The sequence below is a fragment of the Pogona vitticeps genome, chromosome 4 (genome assembly GCF_051106095.1).
Source record: "Pogona vitticeps strain Pit_001003342236 chromosome 4, PviZW2.1, whole genome shotgun sequence".
In the NCBI taxonomy this organism is placed as follows: Eukaryota; Metazoa; Chordata; class Lepidosauria; order Squamata; family Agamidae; genus Pogona; species Pogona vitticeps.
Genome location: NC_135786.1, coordinates 120,718,743 through 120,740,487, shown reverse-complemented (window position 1 = coordinate 120,740,487; position 21,745 = coordinate 120,718,743). Strand labels below are relative to the sequence as shown.

General features: G+C 43.0%; 1 protein-coding gene and 1 long non-coding RNA gene across 7 annotated transcripts in view; one reads left to right on the top strand and one right to left on the bottom strand.

Annotated features, from left to right (window-relative positions):
• COP1 (COP1 E3 ubiquitin ligase) overlaps window positions 1-21,503 on the bottom strand; it is a 333,778-nt gene extending 312,275 nt beyond the window's left edge. For all 6 annotated transcript variants that reach the window (XM_072998208.2, XM_072998210.2, XM_020813947.3 and 3 more), the window contains exon 1: window positions 17,767-21,503. In XM_072998208.2, coding sequence (XP_072854309.2) covers window positions 17,767-18,164 — 398 coding nt within the window. In that variant the 5' untranslated portion in view covers window positions 18,165-21,503. The remainder of the gene's footprint in view (window positions 1-17,766) is intronic.
• LOC140706764 (uncharacterized) overlaps window positions 18,454-21,745 on the top strand; it is a 125,382-nt gene continuing 122,090 nt past the window's right edge. Inside the window, exon 1 of the long non-coding RNA XR_012086612.2 lies at window positions 18,454-18,585. This is a non-coding gene — a long non-coding RNA (uncharacterized LOC140706764). The remainder of the gene's footprint in view (window positions 18,586-21,745) is intronic.

The window sequence follows — 21,745 nt, the reverse complement described above, 5'->3', positions numbered from 1 at the left end:
CGGGAAAATTAAACATTGTGGCAGATAGTCTTTCACGAATGTACGCTGATGATGAGTGTTAAGATAATTGTAAGTTCACATATAGTCTTGTTAACCTTTCATAATCAAATGTTACGTTAGTACCAAAATAAGAACCTTAATTGTTCTATATTTTGTATCTTTAAGGGGGGGCGTGTCATGAATTTGATTATGAAAATAGAATAGAGTTGTATATCATAGGATTTATTTTAGAGCAGCAACGAAAAAGCTAGAAATCCGCTTGTGTCCAGGTGCTAATTGGAGAGAAAAAATACAGTAGTGCCTCGCTTAGCGATTGCCTCCTTTAACGATGTATTCGCTTAGCGATGAGGTTTTTGGAGCGATTTTGCGCTCCGTTTAGCGATGCTCCCTATGGGGAAAATTCGCATAGCGATGTTCGGGACCTTGCCTAGCTTAGCGATGACAGTTTGATGTCCCCTGTTTCGCTTAGCGATGTTCCGTTTTCGCTGTTTTTAAAGTGTCTTAAAAGGTTCAAAAACTGTTTTAAATGCTTGCGATCTTTAGTGCACCTTCTAAAACGTGTGCAAACCTAATTTGGCTTTGTTCTGAGTCTTTTGATGAATTCCCCCCCCCCATTGGAAAGCATTGAACTGCAGGTTTGACAGCTGTCAAAATCGGGTTCAATGCATTTCAATGGGGGGAAAATTCACCAAAAATTAACGAAGAGTCAGAACAAAGCCAAATTAAGTTTGCACACGTTTTAGAAGGTGCACTAAAAACCGTTTAAAACCGTTTTTAAACCTTTTAAGACACACTTACAATTGCAAAAACGGACATCGCAAAACCATTGGAATGCACTGAATAGTCTTCAATGCATTCCAATGGGGGATACATTGTTTCGCTTAGCGATGTTTCCTATGGCCATTTTCGCTTAAGGACGCTAATCCGTTCCCATTGGAACGGATTAACAGGTTTTCAATGCATTCCTATGGGAAATGGCGTTTCACTCTGCGATATTTTCCCATAGCGATGCGTGTTTTTTTTAACCAATTAACATCGTTAAGAGAGGCACCACTGTACAATTTGTTCAAGCTCTGCCACTGGCCTGTGCTCAGACGCTTCATAGCTTTTACTATTACAGTGAGCTTCCCTCATCCGAGCAATTTTCCAACTCTGAATGGAGCCTTATTTAGGGAACATTATTTAATTGTGTTTCATGTTCATGTGAAGGAGTGAGTCTGAGTGTGCCATCCTCCGAAGAAAAAGCACAGACAGAGGAGAGTGGCTGCATGGAGGGCGTCTTGGTTGAAATAGATCAGGATGAGGGAACGAAGAGGAAGTCTACCGAAGTCTGTTTGGCTGATGAAGAGGGGGTGGAGTTTGATCTGATCATGTGGGAGGATGAAAAGGAGGAGGGAAACGCGCGGGTTTTCAGTTGGCTGGGAGAAGGAGCACTAGGAGGTTATGTGAACCGAGGGGTTCAGACCGAACCCATGCTCGAGAGCAAAGGCACACCAGGCCTTCCACGAGAATTTCCCAACTTGAGGCAAGGAAGGGGTATACTCCCAGAACCCTTGCCCCCGGGCAGTAGCGGCCGTGTGTACGATCCATTGGAATGGATCGTGTCAGTGTACCCCCGGAATTTCCTTGGTGGCCGGAAGGTGATCAGACCAGGCCCAGAGTTCCAGCAGAAGCCTCTGGAGGGAGACTGGGCCCGCCACCCTTGTTGTGGGACTGTATGCGTGGTAAGGAGCACCCCGCTACGGCCGATGACAGATCGGGAGCGCTTTGGCCCGGCCCCCTGGTAGACATCGATGGGAATGGGGAAACGCGACGCCCCAAAAGATACCATTTGTTATCGGACGATGTTTTGAGGGATCCATTTGATCCAGTTGAGTTAAATACTTATTCAAATAAACTTGTTGATTTTGAAGAAGATTCGCCTCATCTCTTTCCCGCCTTTACCACTCACCCCCCCCCCGGCTGCCGTACCCACTTGTCACAGTTCAATATGTACTAGAATTTTATCCTGTACTAGCAAAGTAAGTCTCTGTTATAAGCTCTGTCATGTATATTATTCATCAATGCAATTATTGTGTATTCTGATTTTTGTGCGTTCAGTAAAAACTCTCTAATAAATCATTTTCAAAGAATACGGTTTTCTGAAAGCAGTCTGCTAGGACATGCAACCACCAAGGTTAACAGTAGTTTTTCACATGTACTCATAGGATGTATGTACATTTAGACATGGGTTGGGAGCTACACCCAATAACATATCACCAAGTTTAGCCACACCACTAATCACACAGGTTTAGACTGCTAACCACCAAGTTAAAAAGAACTTATCCCAACGGAGACCTTTGAGACACCTCACTTCTTACAATCCTTTCTTATAAGAACAGTCCATTTATTCCTGATCTCTACTTTCTGTTATTCAAACAGTACTGATCCATAAAAAGGCCTATCCTATTATCCTTTGACTGCTACATTTGCATACAAATCTTAAAAGGGCTAGGAACACAATATTCAAAATTCATCTACATCAGGGAAATTCCATGGACCTTTTCATGGCATCAAATATGACTCCAGAATCATCAAAGATTGATATACTGCCTTGATATACTCTTTGTTGTTATGCTGCTAACTCAGTGGTTTAGGCATCTAGCTGCGGAGCCAGAGGTTGAGGGTTTGATTCCCCACTGTGTCTCCTGCAAACAGAGCCAGCCTGTATAGCCACGGGCAAACTGCACAGACCTAGGACACCTCCAGAAGAAAGGAATGGTGAACCATTTCTGGATATTCTCTACTTAGAAAACCCTGAAAAGGATTACCATGTCAGAATTGACTTGATGGCATATTATTATACATCTATAAAGATACAGTCGTGCCTTGACTTATGACCATAATCAGTTCCAGAAGATGGACGTAACTCGAAAAGGTTGTAAGTCGAAGGACCATTTCCCACAGGAATGTACAGAAATGCAATTAATCCATTCCGGCCGAAGAAAAAAATCACCCAAAAGAAAAATCACTGCAAGACTCATTGGAAACGCAATTAATCCCCTCCGGCCGAAGGGGGGGGGGGAGAAAAGCAATCAAGCATGCAAGAGCCATTGGAAATGCATAGAAAACAAACGGAGCAGATCAGAAATGCAAAGAAAACAGAGGAAAAAGCAAGGGAAGCATGCAGGATGCATCAGAATTGGGTGGAAAAGTAACCAAACCCCCCAAGACCCATTGGAAATAATAATAATAATAATAATAATAATAATAATAATAATAATAATAATAATAATAATAATAATAATAATAATAATAATAATAATAATAATAACAACAACAACAACAACAACAACAACACAATAACAGTAACAGTAACAGTAACAGTAACAATAACAACAACAACAACAACAACAACAATAATAATAATAATAATAATTATTATTATTATTATTATTATTATTATTATTTATTGTCATTGTAAGTATATACACAGTATACCCATACAACGAAATTCACAGACACCCAGAGACCAGACACATGCACACACATAACATTCCCCAAACACTCCCACCACTAAAAGTCCCCCACTAAAAATACAAACATTCACACCTCAGGCCAAGTAACACAGTCCAACTAATTATTCACTACTGGTGGTCTTTAAGCTCATTATTAAGTGCAATTATAGCTCTAGGATAAAAACTATTCAGAAAACGTGTGGTCCGAGTCTTAATTGTTCTATATCTTCTGCCAGACGGTAACAGTTCAAAAAAGTTATAAGCAGGATGGGAAGAGTCTCTCAGGATGCTGTGTAACTTCCTCAGACAGCAGGATGTGAAGATGTCATCCAGGGTTGGTAGCTGGAGCCCAATGATATTCTGGGCAATTTTAATGGTTCTCTGTAGAGCTTTTTTGTCCCCTACAGAGCTACTCCCAAACCATGCCAGAATGCCATAGGTTAGGACACTCTCAATGATGCTACGATAGTAGGACAGAAGTAAATGCTGTGATAAATTTAACTTCCCGAGCATTCTCAGGAAATACAGCCTCTTCTGTGCCTTCTTTATTAGCATGTTGGCATTTATAGTCCATGAGAGGTCCTCTGAGATGTAAGTACCCAGAAATTTAAAACTACCAACTCTCTCCACTTCCTCACCGTTTATGTACAGTGCTAAATGTACATTTCTCTTCCTCCTAAAATCAATTATGAATTCTTTAGTTTTTTTGATGTTAAGTGTGAGATGATTTTCTTTACACCATAGTATCAATCTTTGTACTTCCTTTCTATAAGCAGACTCATGTTCTTATTTATGAGTCCCACCACTGTCGTATCATCCGCAAATTTAATAATTGCATTGGTGTTATACAGTGGGGTGCAATCATGTGTGTACAGGGAATACAGGAAGGGACTTAGCACGCAGCCCTGGGGAACTCCTGTACTTAGTACCAGGGTAGAAGAATGGTGAGATCCCATCCTTACTGACTGTGGCCTATCTGTCAAAAAATCCTTTATCCACATGCAGATCTCCTGAGGTAATCCCAGGTTGATCATTTTTAAAAACAACCTATTTGGTAGAATGGTATTAAAAGCAGAGCTATAATCCACAAACAACAGCCTCGCATAAGTTACCTGTTGTTCTAAGTGGCTCAATACAGTATGGAGTACGATGGACACAGCATCATCAGTAGATCTATTTCTCCTGTATGCAAATTGCCATGGATCCAAAGAAGGTGGAAGACTAGCTGTAATGTAATCCAGCACCAATCTCTCAAAACATTTCATAATAACAGATGTTAAAGCTACTGGTCTATAATCATTGAGAGATACCACAGCTGACTGCTTCGGGATTGGCACTATAATAGATGTCTTCAGGCAAGTGGGGACAGAACACTGCAACAAGCCAAAAAACAAATCCCCAAAGACCCATTGGAAATGGGGGGAAAAACCTAAAAAGCAACAAAAACCCCAAGACCCATTGGAAATGGGGGAAACAAAAAAACAAAAAAACCCAAGACCCATCACAGCACAGAAAAATAACCCCCCAGCTCAAAAACATGCTCCAAAAACACCCAGAACAGTTTTTAAAAAGCAGAAAACAGCACCTCACCTTACCAGGCAGCCCAAAGCCTCCCTGCAAACACACACGTACGCTCACTCAAATGCAGAAGGAGGCAGTCCCAAGCCTACTCCAATGCACACTCTCTAACTGCTGGGGCGAAAGAGCTACAAAGAAGCATCCTCTTCACCATCTACAGTGAGAAATCTGAATTTCCCACCTTTTTTTCCCTGTCTTTTTCTGTTCGTAAGTGGAAGCTCTGGTCGCAAGTAGAAGCAAACTTTTGCAGCCAAAGCTGGTCATAACTCAAAATGGTCGTAAGTAGGGACGTTTGTAAATCGAGGCACCACTATAGTGCCTAAAAGAACAATGTACAATCTTTAAAAGTTTAAAAGCTCTCTTCCATCTCTGGATCTTGAAGAGCTGCAATTGCTCCCATTTCCTACCCCCAGTGAGGAGTCAAACTCCTAAAATACGTTTTATTTTAAAATTGAATTTTTAAAAAAATCTGGAAAAGCCCCCTCTTATTCTCTAGTGGCCAATTTTTAAAACACAAAATATTTAGGGGTGTACAGGAGCTATAGTTGAGGTGAGGGAGTAAAATATGTAAAGCTGCATGACATGGGCCCTAGAAGGCACAAGGGGACTCTGAACAAATAGTTTTTTTAACACATGGTTGTGGTATTAAATGCTGGAAGGCTGTTGCCCATCCCAATCTAGAAACTCAGAATATAAGTACAAGCAAGAAAGCACCTGAGCATTTAGCCCACCATCATATTGTCATGGAGCCAGAACTATGCTGTTAAAAAAAGAAACAGAATTCCTCACAAAGCAGCAGCATATCATGTGTGAGACTAAAATGAGCAAGGAGAAAAGAGGTGAAGAGAAACCCAACAATCTGTGAAGAAGTCTTGTGAAAGAGAGCCTGTCAAGCCCACCAATCCAGCTTTAAACAGCAGTTCGATACTTACTCTTTTAACATTTTTTTATTAAAAGAAAATAACAAATAACATAAGTACATATTAAATAAAATTACATACAATACACATTGAACCTTCCCCACCTGTGCCACCTTCACCCTCAGGACTAAGTAAGCAATAATATCTTTTTACAACTTTTCACCCCATACTTATCCAAAAAGACATTGCTTCTTCTACTGGTCTATAACCTTTCCCTTCCAAAAAGACATATTCCCAGTATAAATTCCATACATCTTTGAAATCATTAGACTTTGCCGTTCCTCTTTTTATTTTCATTTTACATGTTAACTTATCATTGATTGCTAAGCTCCACATTTCTTTATACCAGTCTTTCAGATTAATTTGTCACCTTCCCAATTCTTTGCAAATATTAATCTTGCTACTGTCACCATTATAAAAATGAGCTCTTTCTGTTCTTTTTAAAATGGTCATTCTTCATTTTATTTAGGAGGGCGATGACTGGTGATATCTGAATATCACATACAATAATTTCTCTAATTTCTTTAAAAATCAGTGTCCATTCTTTCTTTCTTACTTCACAAGTCCACCACATATACATATAGGTCTCTTTTTCCTTTTTTACAATTTGATCCTTACAAGAAGCCACATGTTGGAGAACACAGATATACAGTGGACCCTCGACTTACAGATGGCTCGACTTACAGACTTTTCGAGTTACAGACTTCTCTGGCTGCAAAATTTAAATTCGACTTGCAGCTGGAGAATCGACTCACAGACCAGAAAAAACCCAAAATGGAACAAAAATAGAATAAAAACCGCTGGTTATGGGATTAATCAGTTTTCAATGCATTGTAGGGCAATGGAGATTCGACCTACAGACTTTTCAACTTGCAGCCACCATTCCAATACGGATTAATTCCTTAAGTAGAGGGTCCACTGTAGAAGCATCACCCCAAGTAGTATTTTTATATTTCTTCTATGTCAGAACTCCAGGCACAATGCAGGAGATTCCAGACAGGTGCTGATCAGACTCAGAACTGCTTAGTCTCCCTGCCAGTCATAGATCTCCTCAGCTTCAGCAAAGTGACCGATTCAAACTAATGCTTAATGAAGGTAACACATACAAAGGAATCTGACTAAAAGGTAAAGGTCAAGGTTCCTCTTGACAATTTTTGTCCAGTCGTGTTCAACTCTAGGGGGTGGTGCTCATCCCCATTTCCAAGCCATAGAGCCAGCGTTTGTCCGAAGACAATCTTCCATGTTCACATGGCCAGTGGGACTTAGACACGGAACACTGTTACCTTCCCACCGAAGTGGTCCCTATTTATCTACTTGCATTTGCATGCTTTCGAACCGCTAGGTTGGCGGGAGCTGGGACAAGCGACGGGAGCTCACTCCGTCGCATGGATTTGATCTTACGACTGCTTGGTCTTCTGACCCTGCAGCACAGGCTTCTGAGGTTTAGCCCGCAGCGCCGCCACATCCCTTTTGACACATACAAAGGAATCTGACTAGTTTTCAGCAAATTTTTAAAAAATGTGGCAGACAACAGGAATTCCCTACCATTCTTGTGAGTTCTGCCAGGGGTTACTAGGCTGCAGAAAAATAAAAATAAAAATATTGGCCTACATTTTATTCATTAAGAGTGATAAGTGGAGGTCAGATGGAGCAAACTGGCTAAACAGTTTGAAGGCTAGAAACAGCCAGCTTTCTTGTTTTCTGTCAGTCTACCTGGTCTCTTTACAAGTGTTAAGAGAGCACCCTCATTTTCTAACTTTGCCAACCCTAATGGAAAATATAATCATAATAAATATGTATGTGTTTTAATGGTATAAGAGAGAAGTATCCTTTTACTACTCATGTATCACCTGTCTGTACTCACAAGACTAATATAAAGATAGATCAAATCAACATTAAGTTATTTACAGCTGTCAATTAGGTGCTTTATCCTGCCAGATTACGAAGTCATATTCCAAAAGGCCAGAAGAGATGTGATAACAAGCACCTTTTTAAAAGGTAGATTTTGTCCCAGTCTTGTATAACAGGAATTGAGGTACAACTAGTTTTAAAAGACAAAACGTAACGCTTGGAATGCTGTATCTTTCCTATTCCTCATAGCCTTACTTCCCAAAATCACTTTCTTCTTAGCTAGGTTCCAAAAGCCCTGAAAAAAATCCAGGGGCTGGAGGGAAGGCAGCAACAAGGTAAATAGTAAGCAATCTGCTCCAATCTAAAAGTGGTGCCCCGCTAGACCACTGGTTCTTAACCTTGGGTTACTCAGGAGTTTTGGACTCCAATTCCCAGAAGCCTTCACCACCAACTGTGCTAGCTGGGGTTTCTGGGAGTTGCAGTTCAAAAACATCCGAGTAACAAAGGTTAAGAATCACTGCGCTAGACCTCGCAAAACAACGAATCCGCATGACAATGAGGTTTTGCGATCGCTATAGCGATTCGCAAAACAGTGTTTCCAATGGGCATTTTTCGCTGGACAATGTTTGGGTCTGTGCCTCGCAAACCATTTCTCGCAAGACGACGATTTTGGCACTGATCAGTGCTCTGCAAAACAGGTCTTTTTGGGACTGATGCTTCCCAGGACAGCCATTTTAATAGCTGAACGGTGCTTCGTAAAATGGCTTCCCTATGGGCGATCTTTGAAAAAAGATGACGATTTTTCCCCATTGGAATGCATTAAATGGGCTTCAATGTATTTCAATGGGGAAACGGTTTTCACAAGACGATGTTTTCACAAGACAGCGATTTCTATGGAACGGATTATCGTCGTCATGTGGGGTACCACTGTTTTCATATAACCAGGCCCCTGGATAGATACAACAGGTTGAAACAAATATTGTTTTGTTCTCCACTGTTTTAACTCAATAAAGTTAAATTTATAAATAAAAGTGTAAAGCGTGACTATTTCAGCTGCACTAAAAAAAGTTTAAAAAATAAAATAAAAGAACAGCCTTTTAGAATATCAGTTCTGGGAAAGCACAAGAAAAGCAACTGTGTGCTCCCTTGGCTGAGATCTCTTAATTTGTTACTAGTCTTCCATTATGTAAGTTTGTGTGCTATTCCACATTAATGAAACCTTCCAGTTAAGTCACCACCCCGACTCTGGTGTCCACATATGTGTTGGACTATATCATCCACACTGAATATGGATGATAGAAGTTATAATCCAACATATATGGAGGATAATACAAATGCAGGGACAAATCAAGGACAGTAGGACCCCCATATTCGCTTGGTATTAGTCCCAAGCCCCACCGCAGATACTGAAAACCATGGATAACAGCTAACACTAGACAGACAGATGGGTAAAAGGAAAAAAACAGAAAAATATTTTTGCATGCATTACCAGGACTGGGCACTGGCATTCTTCACTAGCAAGAATTCATAGCACAGTTTCCGGCTCTCTCTAGAGCAGGCTTGTCCAACCCGCGGCCATGGGCCGCATGCGGCCCAGGTTGGCTCGTAATACAGCCCAGGGCAATTTTTTATTTTAAAAGAATAAACCCACAACCCAGTTGCTGCGAAGCGTGTGGGTGGAGGAAGAGTCCAAGGAGCAGCCGCAAAACCTGTGCCATGGATTTGACCTCAGGGCCCGAAACCTCACGCGAGACACGAACAAGCACGAGGAACCCACACGCCACTTCCCCCCAAACGTTATATGTTGGGGAGGAGGGGAGGAGAGACAAAAGGAAGGAAATGGGGAACAGGGCAGCCAGAGGGCCCCGACTCCTTCCCACCGGCAGACAGGGCCTGCCCCAGTTGCTCTCCTTCCGCGCCCTCGATGCCACCCCTGGGGCTGGCTGGAAGCAGCAACCACCTCGGGCGTCGGGCTGGGCCAGTCCTCAGAGAGGAAGAGGTGGCAGCAGAGGCCCCACGGGTGTCTGAGGGGCAAGGGAATGAGCAGCTCCCCTGCGCCTGAGGGGCGCTCACCTTCCCTTCCCTCACGCCGCCACTGCCGCTTTCCCAACCCCCTCCTCCCGGGCTCGTCTTTCCTCGCCTCACAGAGGGATTCACCGACACTCCGGTAGCCCAGGATCGCGATGTTACAGGACTTGGACGGCAGCATCTTGTCCCCGCTGGGCCTTGAGGGCTCCAGCCAAGGAACGCAGCGAAGGGGCGAGAAAAAAATTACAAAAAAAAAAAAGGAAAGGCAAGCGACACTCAAAGAGGACCCTCTCCTGACAGGAGACACGGACGTGACGGGCCACCAGCGGCATCTTGGCCTGGCCTGCCCTGGCGCAGCCGAGCTTGGCCTGCCTTGAGTCGAGGTTGGCTTTGGGACAGGTGGAGGCTAAGGCGGCTCAGGGGGCGGCGGCAGTGAGAGGGGTCGACATGAGGCAGGCTCACGGGCTGCGCGGACTGAGGGGACGCAGCGGCGAGGCAACGAGAGCTGCTTCATTCATGTGAAAGGACAACTGCCTCCCTCCTCTGTGCTTGAGCGCACGCCCCCTCCCTCGCTCCAGCGAGGGGGCTGGAGCTGGTGAGGGGCTTTCGGTGGCTGTGTTTACCTTTAGGAGTGGGCACAAGTCTTCAAGCAGGGTTGGCCCATGCGACCAAAGGGGCGTTTTCTAACTCGGGGACATTGCATTTTGCGTGCCTGCAAGTGAAGCATGTTTTAAACATTATTTAGGGATGCATGCCTCTGTATCATGAAGGCAAACCAAGGCAAAAGCATTACTTTTGGTGTGAGTCATGATGACAGTTTCAGAACAGAAAAAACGTGTGAAAAGGGGGTACGAAGAGCTGTCTTGCAAACTTTTAAACCTCTCGCCCCGGGTTTTTTGGATGATCAGATATCGTTACTGTTAGTTTTATGTGCAGCCCAAACCAAATTTTCATCTTCTAATGTGGCCCAAGGAAGGTGAAAGGTAGGACACCCCTGCTCTAGAGAGAGAGGCCGGTTCTGATAATACATGTGAAAATATTTTTCCTGAATTCTTTTTTTATATATATATATATATTTAATATTTTCTGATCTTCGATAAGTAAAGTCGTGGCTATTGATCCCATGGACACAGGGTCCTACTGTATATAGCTTTCGATCACAATCCATTTTTCTCAGTCTCTGTCCCAAAGTTTTATGGCAGAGTCATTGTAATGTCAAGCAAAATTTTCTTAAGCCATTAACAACTACACCATGGAACTTTGGGAGACAGCCTAAGGAAGATGGATAACCATTAAAAGCTAGATGTCTACTTAATTTTTTCAGTGCTCCAATAAAGGTATCACCTGCTTCTGCATTTGTACTGCTATGCAGTTTTTTAAAGAGATCACATGGCCTTTTTTTTCCTGAACCTCTGGAGGTTGTGAGATCAGGAAAGTCTGAATGACAGATACAAATGAGCACCATTTACAAGTGATGTAAAGTAAACAGATATTTTACTGAGTACAAACTATTTGTTTTAACTATACTGTACTGAATTAAAACAGCGCAAACCGAAACAATAGTTATCAAGTATTAGAAATGCAAAAACAGTCAATCAGATAAAATTAACATGGGTGGCCTTGGATAACAAAAATCAATACTTATCTCACCAAAACAAATTAAGAATCACCATCAGCAAACCTGATGACAACTTTTCATAAATGATGCTCCACAATTGAAAAAGCATTCTTCTTGGCTGACACCAATTTACAATTTGCTTTAAGTCCCAAAGGAGAATCTTCAGTAACAGTCTTAATGTAAGGGCAGACCAAAAAAGGGGGAGAGAGGGGAGCTGCTATTGTTGCCAAGTCCTAAATTGTAAAGGGCTTCTCAAGCAACAGAGAATCTTGCAGCATGTTGAAGTTTTATTCAACATACTGTACTTTTTCATAGACCACATCTCCCTTCACCAAATACACTGTGTATAGCCTCAGTTGGCAGAAACAGACTCATCATACACATGCTGATCTGAAGATAGACTGGAAATGGAAATGCAAAAGATTCTAGCAAGCAATGGTCTCGACTGGTTGTTTAACAGTTGTTGACAAATATCCAGGACATCTTGTAGTATTAAACAGATTAACACATGTATGGTGATAAATAGTCTTGGTCCAATCAAAGTATAAGAGATATAGTTTAACTTCTCAGTAAAGCAGACACAAGGAATACAGGGAAAATTACAGAGTAGAAACAAAAAAATGCTTGAACAGTAGTCCTAAGACAAAAGACTTTAAAAACAAATATTACAATTTCTTAGTCCAATATCAGAATGAAGTTGATTCTCTAGCTGGAGAAGGCTAAAGGCACATTCAGAAGACTCCATATATATTTTATATGAATCTGAACAAATGCAAACTCTTAGTTCTGTAATTCCCAATTACCATCACAGATGAGTCTACTTCTGTTCTGCATTTAAAACACTAAACTTGTAGCCACATATAATCAGGAAATTAAAGTCACGGGTTAGCAATCTAGTGAAAGAATGATGGAGTACATCTAAATCAAGAGTGCTAAAGGAAGAAAAGTCTCTCCTCCACACTTAGTACAGCTCTACTTAGGTATTTAATGCAATTTACCTCCTTCGACCAAAGTTATTTGCTGTTATGTGCAATGAAGTCACTTCTAACTTACGGCAACCTCAATAAGGTTTTCAAGGTAAGTGAGATGTTTCATCCCACAAGGAGTTTCCATGACCAAGTGGGGATTTGAGCCTAGGTCTCCTATGTCCTAGACCAGTGACAGCAAACCTTTTTGGGCCCGAGTGCCCAAACTGGAGGGGGGGGGGACTGGCGGGTGGGGAAGCAGCAGAAGGGGAAGTGGCAGAAGAGGAAGTGGCAGCAGAAAAGGGAATCCCAGGCACAGAGGTACCTTGAGCCCCCACTCTGGATCCGCCGCCAGTGCCAGCTGCTCCGGATCCTGGCCCACCATCTGTCTGGGTGCCAGCACCATGGCTGCAGCTGCCTCCTCAGGTTTAGCTGCGGGGGGGGAGGGGAATAGCGATCCGGCAACTTATGGCTCATGTGTCCGCAAAGAGGGCTCTGCGTGCCAGCTGTTGCATGCATGGCATAGGTTTACCATCGCTGTGCTAGACCAAACTCTTTATCCACTATGCCAGTGATCTCCAACCTTGGGCCTCCATATGTTCTTGGACTACAACTCCCAGAAGCCTACACCACCACGTCTTCTGGCCAGGATTTCTGGGAGTTGAAGTCCAAGAGCATCTGGAGGCCTAAGGTTGAGGACCACTGCATTATGCCATATTTGCTCATAGACCAAAACCCTCGAGCCTAGATAAACTATCATAACACAAATGGTGTAACTCTTGGAGACAAACTGCCTCAAGTTAAGAAATATCTGTAAAGATTATTTGCTGCATACAGACTTCTGTGACTCAGCATGCAATAGATAATGTTTTGTGCATGCTAGAAATGTTTAGGGGCTTATTTAAAAGGTTAATCTAATCTGCACTTTAATTAAAAGACTTACATCATTTTATCTGCCCCAGATTTTTTTTTAAAAGGGGAGTAAAACTTTATCCACATTCCATTCAAAAGAATATGCTGGTCTAATGCTGATGAAATGGAGCTTCAGAGTAAAATTCTGCATCAGGTACTGAAGCACTGAGACTCATATGAGAAGGAAAGCTACATCCTACGGAATATGGCAGAAATCTACCAATCATACAAGTTTGTTAATTAACATTTCTTGGCTGCTGCACAAGACATGTGAAATTTTTTATGAATTGTACAAATCATTTGCCTGGTATGAGTGATCACATCTTGACTTAGAAAGATGAGAGATGAATAAACCAGAAACTTTTAAAAGAGAAAACCAGTGTGGAAGCACACTCTTTTGAATCCAGTGTGATTACAGCTGGATTAGAGCTTAGAAGCCCTCAATTGAAATTCACACTCAGCAGGTAATTGTGGCCCAACCAAACTTTTTCAGCCTGACCCATATCAAAAGGTTGCTGCAAGTAGGAGGAAAGCAAAATGAATAAATGAATAAGTTGGTTTAAGTTGGTTTAAGGTCTTGATATCTTCCTAATATTGTACCCATACCTCCCCAGTTTACACCAAGAAGGAAGGAGGGAGTCTACCGCATGCAAAGGCATGATCTTGCTGTGGGTTATGTCTGGCATTTCTGGTCCTGAAACAGCTGTTCAGTTATTAATTCTGTGTAGTTAAAATTGAGTGCAGATTCACAGATTGCTTGTGGAGACAATTCACATACAGCATGTATGTAGTGTCAACATGGAAACATTCAAAGGAAAACCGATTCATGTTGATGAAGAGTTTATATACCTTCATTTTAAACGCAAAATACATCCTATGAAATTGAGAACATATTTCATAACCTAGATAGAAGAGTACTTACCAACATTCACAACTATGCTTCTATTGTTTCATGGTTCATATATTCACTTTTTTCAGGTAACAAGGGCAACAACTAAGGATTGCCTTATGTGAAGGTTCTATCACAGCCATAACATCAAGAATTCTGTATTTCTCTCATACACATACTTTTCAGTGGATGTGTGCAAATCTTAATCATCATTTACAGAAAAATCAAGTGGCATAGACATATGGGAATGAATTTTATGGGTCTGAGCTCCAAGTAATATATTCTCTGTTCAAATCTAGCCTTGTCAATGAGCTTACTACATGGTTTAAGGCAGAGCTTCCCAACCCTGGGTCCCCAGATGTGTTAACTACAACTCCCAGAAATCCTGGGCAGCACCAATAGTGGTGAGGACTTCTGGGAGTTTTAGACCAAGAACATCTGCAGACCCAGCTATGGGAACCATTGGTTTAAGAAAGGTTGCAATATTTAGAGCACAGTCATAGTCGTCCTTAACACAGTCTTAACTGTGTTAAGACTGTGTAAATGATAACTGAAACAATGAGCATGAAACAGCTGCATTAATAGAAGTATAGGTTGCATTAATAGAATTAGTTTCCAAATCCCATGAGGTGCTATTCCCCCTCTATTCAGCACTGGTTAGGCCTCACCTTGAGTATTGTGTCCAATTCTGGACAACACACATCAAGAAGGATGCCAACAATTTGGAACAAGTTCAGAGGAGGGTGACAAGGATGATCAGGGGGCTGGAAACTAAGCCTTACGAGGAAAGGCTGAAAGAATTGAGCATGTTTAGCCTTGAGAAAAGAAGACTGAAGGGTAATATGATAGCACTTTTGAAATACTTGAAAGGCTGTTATACAGAGGAGGAGCAAGGTCTGTTCTCGATCATCCCAGAAAGCAGGACATGGAACAATGGGTTCATGTTAAAGGAAGCCAGATTTTGGCTGAATATCAGGAAAAACTTTCTAACTGTTAGAGCAGTACAACAATGGAACCAGTTAGTGAGTGGGTGAGTGTTCCAACACTGGAGGCATTCAAAAAAATAGATAATCACCTGCACTGTATTCCTGCACTGAACAGTGGTCGGACTTGATGGCCTTGTAGGCCCCTTCCAACATCACTTTTCTATGATTTTATGATTGTATGAACAATAAACACTGTGAACAATAAACATATGCTCTTATACCTTATTTTTCGATTCCTTTCAGCCTGTGATGCCCGACTCTGTGGACAAGGTGCTTGACCGCTGTCGAGCCACCTCCTCCTCCCTTGACCCTTCCCCAGCCTGGCTAATCAAAGCAGCCAGGCCGAAAACAACAGAATGGGCCACAGCAATAATAAATGGGTCTTTTCTTGAGGGCAGAGTTCCTTCTGCCCTCACAGAGACACTCATTAGGCCCATAAGAAAGAAAGTTAATATGGCGGCGGATGAAACTGCCAACTATAGGCCCGTCACCAATGTTTCTTTCATTAGCAAAGTGGTCAAGAGGGTGGTGGCCGACCAGCTTCAGGCTCATTTGGATGAAACAGATGCCCTGGATCCGTTTCAGTCGGACTTCAGGCCATGCCATGGTACAGAAACAGCATTGGTTGCCCTGTATGATGACCTGTTGAGGGAGGCTGACAGGGGTAAAACATCTCTGTTGGTCCTCCTCGTCATCTCGGCGGCCTTTAATACTGTCGACCACGGTATCCTCCTGAGGAGGCTCTCTGAGTTGGGAATCGGTGGCTTGGCGTTTGCCTGGCTCTGTTCCTTCTTGGAGGACCGTCCCCAGAGAGTACAGCTTAGGGAGAGTGTTTCCACCCCGTGGAGTCTCAATTGTGGGGTTCCACAGGGGTCAATTATCTCCCCAATGCTGTTTAACATCTATATGAGACCACTGGGTGGGGTCATCAGGGGATGAGTAGCATCGTGTCATCAATATGCTGATGACACCCAGCTCTACAACTCCTTTTCACCAACTGCAGGTGATGCCGTCCTGTCCCTTCAGCGCTGCCTGGGGACCGTACTGTAATGGATGCAGGAAAATGGGCTGAGATTGAACATGGACAAGACGGAGGTTCTAAGGATAGGTGCCCCTGTGGTCGGCGGCTTGGGTGACTCTTGTTTGGGGTGGGTGACCTTGGCCGCCAAGAGTGGGGTTCGCAGCTTAGGGATCCATCTGCACCCGGCGCTCACCATGGAAACGCAGGTGACGTCGGTAGTCCGTATCGCCTTTTTCCATCTCTGGCAGATTGCTCAGCTGCAGCCCTACCTTGATAGGGGGGCACTCACCACCTTGGTGCATGCGCTCGTAATCTCAAGATTAGACCACTGTAATGTGCTCTACGTGGGGCTGCCTTTGAGGCTGATGCGGAAACTTCAGGTGGTGCAGAATGCGGCGGCCAGACTCCTTAGTGGAGTGAGAAAATACCAACATATTTCTCCTACTCTGGCCGCATTGCATTGGCTGCCCATCCATTTCCACATTGACTTCAAAGTTTTAATGCATACTTATAAAGCCCTAAACGATTTAGGACCTTGATATTTGGAGGAACGCCTACTCCCACCAAGATCTACCCGGATCACCCGTGCAAGTCAGGAGGGGAGGCTGAGGGGCCTGATGCCGAGAGAGGCCTGGAAGGAAAAGACACAAAATCGGGCCTTCTCGGCAGTGGCTCCTCGCCTCTGGAACAAACTTCCTCCGGAGATTCGTGTGGCCCCTACACTGGGCATCTTTAAAAGCCAAGTAAAATCATGGATGTTTATTCAGGCCTTCCCTCCAGTCAATACGTGATTCTCTCTTCTCATTTCTCTTTAATTTATTTTACTCTATTTTCTTGATTTCCACATTTTCATTTGTAGATTTATGTAACTATGTGTTTTTATTAACTGTTTGTATTATATTGGAGGCCGCTCAGAGTGGTTGCATAGACCAGATGGGCAGGATACAAATTAAATCAATCAATCAATCAATAATTTGTTTGTCATTAGCTTGGACAAGCCTGAGGTCTCAAATGCTTGCACACTTTCCACATTCCACAATAAATATCACTAAATGCAATACATTTAAATATAGGGTACATAGAATTGAGCTACAGGCATATAGGCTGCAAAGTCCCTTTTTCAAATGTCACCTCAATCATGAACTCACAGGATGGACTTAGGAAAGCCTTTCTCCCTCTTCAGCCCAACTTACAAGATAGGAAATACACTAAATTACTTGAAAAATCTGGTTCAACGATTCTTAGCATTTATAACAACTATTCACATACATATGTATGTCATTAACTTTTCTTCCTATAATCCTTCCAACAGCCCTGCCACACTATGAACCAGAGAGGCAGAAAATCGAGGTGCACTTTGAACACCTGGAAACATATAACTCCTTGTCAAGTATTTCACTCTCTCACACACACAATGATCACACGACACCATTGTGGCTCTCAGACAGGTAAAGTGGGGGTGTCGTCCCGCTCCCCCTGCCAGCCATTCCTCTCAACTCACCATACAAAGTCGTTGCTTTTGTCCTCGTAGGAGTTCAGGAGACCGTTGCAAAGTGGGGTGAGCAGGGGCCTCTTCCTGCTGCCACTGGTGCCGCCGTTGGTTACGCCGTTAGCTAAGCCGCTCCCTGCACCGACTCGGGCCACCCCCGCCAGCCGCGACAGGCCTCCGCCGCCGCCGCCGGAAGATCCGGAGACAGCCGCCGCCACCAGGACAGGCCGCGCGGGGGCCCCGAGCCCTACCGACGTGGAGGAAGAGCCCGGAGCTGTCGCGGCGGCCGAAGAGGCCGAAGTGGTGACCGAAGAGGCGGCGGAGGAGGAGGAGGAGGACCCGGAAAGGCCCGCAGCGCCCGGCCCGGCCGGAGGGAGCTGCTGCGGCGGTGGCTGCCGGCTTCCCGACATACCGAGGCCGGCCTTCCTCACTTGGGACAGCAACGCCGAATTGTCCACCCGCTTTAGTCAGCGCACCATTTCCCTTCCTCACGGACAAGCGTCTCTGGGAAAGGGGAACAATAAAGCTCCAACAACGAAAACAGAAACTCTCACCCTATTCCCGCCTCTAAGAGCCCCGCACGTCGCCCCGGAATGGTGGCTAAGACGCTCGCTGGCCGCCCCTCCCAACCGAAAACAAAAGGGGCGGGGTTAAGAAAAGAACGCCTGCCTCTCGTTGAAACTTTATTAAGAAACCGCTTTCAATCCAGACGAGTATTATCAACTGCGCCTGCGCCGCTTCTGAGCGTCTTTAGTCTGTCTATGGCTCTCTGCGTGTTGATTGCATACGGACGAGGCCAAAAGGCAGTGCACCTGCGCGTAAAGAGCAAAGGTCAGTTACCTAGCAACTTGAGTGGCCCATCATTATTAGACGCCGCTGTACGCTGTGTGGGTTGGGCCTGCACTTTGCCGGGGGGGGGGGTGTATTTGCCGTGAAGACGGGAAATTGCACAGGAATTCGGAGAGCTTGAGTGCTTTCTAGTGATTTTTAGGCGCGTCCGAACTGTGGGGCTATAATCCTGTAACTGGAAGTAGGTCAGAGTGAACTCCTTAAAAATCCCTTCCTATTATTGGATTGGATTTTAAATTCTATCATACTAATTTAGAGGCTTCAGTCTTGAAGCATAGTAACTAGGGAATAAGCTCCGTTGAACGTGATGGCTCTTGCTTCCGAGGAAACATACTTTCTAAGGCTGGAATCCTGTGTAGTATATTTTATTGAGAAGAACTGTTGATTCATATTTAATCTCTCTTCATATGCCGATTTTGGGGATATATTAGTTCATAGCTCTGGACTTAAGGTGTGTATGACTGCCTATTGGTATGCAATGAAAATGACACTACCTATGCCCAAAAGTGAGGTATCGGAAGACTCAGGGACTCCCCTGGTGTGCAAAAGTATATTTAGGGGAAGGAAGAAGAGCCCAATACATTGTTCAGTGACCGCAGGAAACTATCCTTTCTCTTTTTTCTGTATTTTATTGAATTTCACATAAGGCAAAGAGGAAGAGTTTTGCAATCTGATGGACTAGTTTTACCATTTCTTCACTTTGTGACATTTTGAGTCTTCTCATACTTTTTTAATCATTCTTAGAATTACTTCATTTATTTCTAATAATCATCTCATTATTGCTGCATATGAATTTTTAAGTCTCCTTATTTATATATCGTATCAAAGACTCTAAAATTGAATAACATATGCAAATAATTTGCTTTTTCCACTATTAAAAAGTCAAATAAATCCTTCCAGGTTGTTTTAAAGTTTGTTAATGCTTTGTCCTTTGTAAGATATGACAATTTTTCCATTTCAACCATGTCCAGCATAATAGTAATAATAATTAATAATAATTAATAATAATTAATAATTAATAATTAATTTAGTTATTGTCATTGTAAGTATATACACAGTATACCCATACAACGAAATTCACAGACACCCAGAGACCAGACACATGCACACACATAACATTCCCCAAACACTCCCCACCCACTAAAAGTCCCCCACTAAAAATACAAACATCTACACCGCAGGCCAAGTAAGACAGTCCAACTAATTATTCACTACTGGTGGTCTTTAAGCTCATTATTAAGTGCAATTATAGCTCTAGGATAATAACTATTCAGAAAAACGTGTGGTCCGAGTCTTAATTGTTCTATATCTTCTGCCAGACGGTAACAGTTCAAAAAAGTTATAAGCAGGATGGGAAGAGTTTCTCAGGATGCTGTGTGACTTCCTCAGACAGCAGGATGTGAAGATGTCATCCAGGGTTGGTAGCTGGAGCCCGATGATATTCTGGGCAATTTTAATGGTTCTCTGTAGAGCTTTTTTGTCCGCTACAGAGCTACTCCCAAACCATGCCAGAATGCCGTAGATTAGACACTCTCAATGGTGCTACGATAGTATGACAGAAGTAAATGCTGAGATAAATTTAACTTCCCGAGCATTCTCAGGAAATACAGCCTCTTCTGTGCCTTCTTCATTAGCATGTTGGCATTTATAGCCGCCTGGAGTGACTAGATAGGCGGGATATAAATTAAATTAAATAAATAAATAAATAAATAAATAAATAAATAAATAAATAAATAAATAAATAAATAGTCCATGAAAGGTTCTCTGAGATGTAAGTACCCAGAAATTTAAAACTACCAACTCTCTCCACTTCCTCACCGTTTATGTACAGTGGTAAATGTACATTTCTCTTCCTCCTAAAATCAATTATGAGTTCTTTAGTTTTTTTGATGTTAAGTGTGAGATGATTTTCTTTACACCAAAGTATCAACCTTTGTACTTCCTTTCTATAAGCAGACTCATTGTTCTTATTTATGAGCCCCACCACTGTCGTATCATCCGCAGCCCTGGGGAACTCCTGTACTTAGTAGCAGGGTAGAAGAATGGTGAGATCCCATCCTTACTGACTGTAGCCTATCTGTCAGAAAATCCTTTATCCACATGCAGATCTCCTGAGGTAATCCCAGGTTGATCATTTTTAAAAACAACCTATTTGGTAGAATGGTATTAAAAGCAGAGCTATAATCCACAAACAACAGCCTCGCATAAGTTCCCTGTTGTTCTAAGTGGCTCAATACAGTATGGAGTACGATGGACACAGCATCATCAGTAGATCTATTTTTCCTGTATGCAAATTGCCATGGATCCAAAGAAGGTGGAAGACTAGCCGTAATGTAATCCAGCACCAATCTCTCAAAACATTTCATAATAACAGATGTTAAAGCTACTGGTCTATAATCATTGAGAGATACCACAGCTGACTGCTTGGGGACTGGCACTATAATAGATATCTTCAGGCAAGTGGGGACAGAACATTTTTTAAACATTGAACCAATCATGTATGTGTTTTAGTGTACATTATAGGCTCATAAAGTCTAGTGTGGCTGAGAAGACCAATAAGAGTGACAATCCCTTCCACACTGAAGACAAATCAGTCTGTCCCCTGTCCAACTCCCTGATTTTGCTGGTTTCAGGACTCCCTCTTTGCCTCGGCCTGCTGGACAAGGGTCTCTTCAAATTGGGAGAGGCCATGATGCACCGCCTGCCTCCAGGCTGAACGCTCAGATGTCAAAGTTTCCCATCTGCTGAGGTCTATTCCTAAAGCCTTCAGATCCCGCTTGCAGATACAGTATCCTTCTATCGCAGCTGTGATCTCCCTCTGGGGCGATTTCCCTGCACTAATTCTCCATACAGGAGATCTTTTGGAATCTGACCATCAGCCATTCTAATGACATGCCCAAGCCAACATAGATGTCGCTGTTTGAATAATGTATACATGCTAAAAATTCCAGCTCATTCTAGAACTATTTGGAACGTAGTCCAACCAGGTGATACCAAAAATGCATCAGAGATAACGCATATGGAACATGTTCAACCTCCTCTCCTGCCATGCACAAAGGGTCCAGGACTCACGGCAGTACAGGAGTGTACTCAGGACACAAGTTCTTTAGTCCTGGATTGTAGTATATGCCGTCAGCTTCTT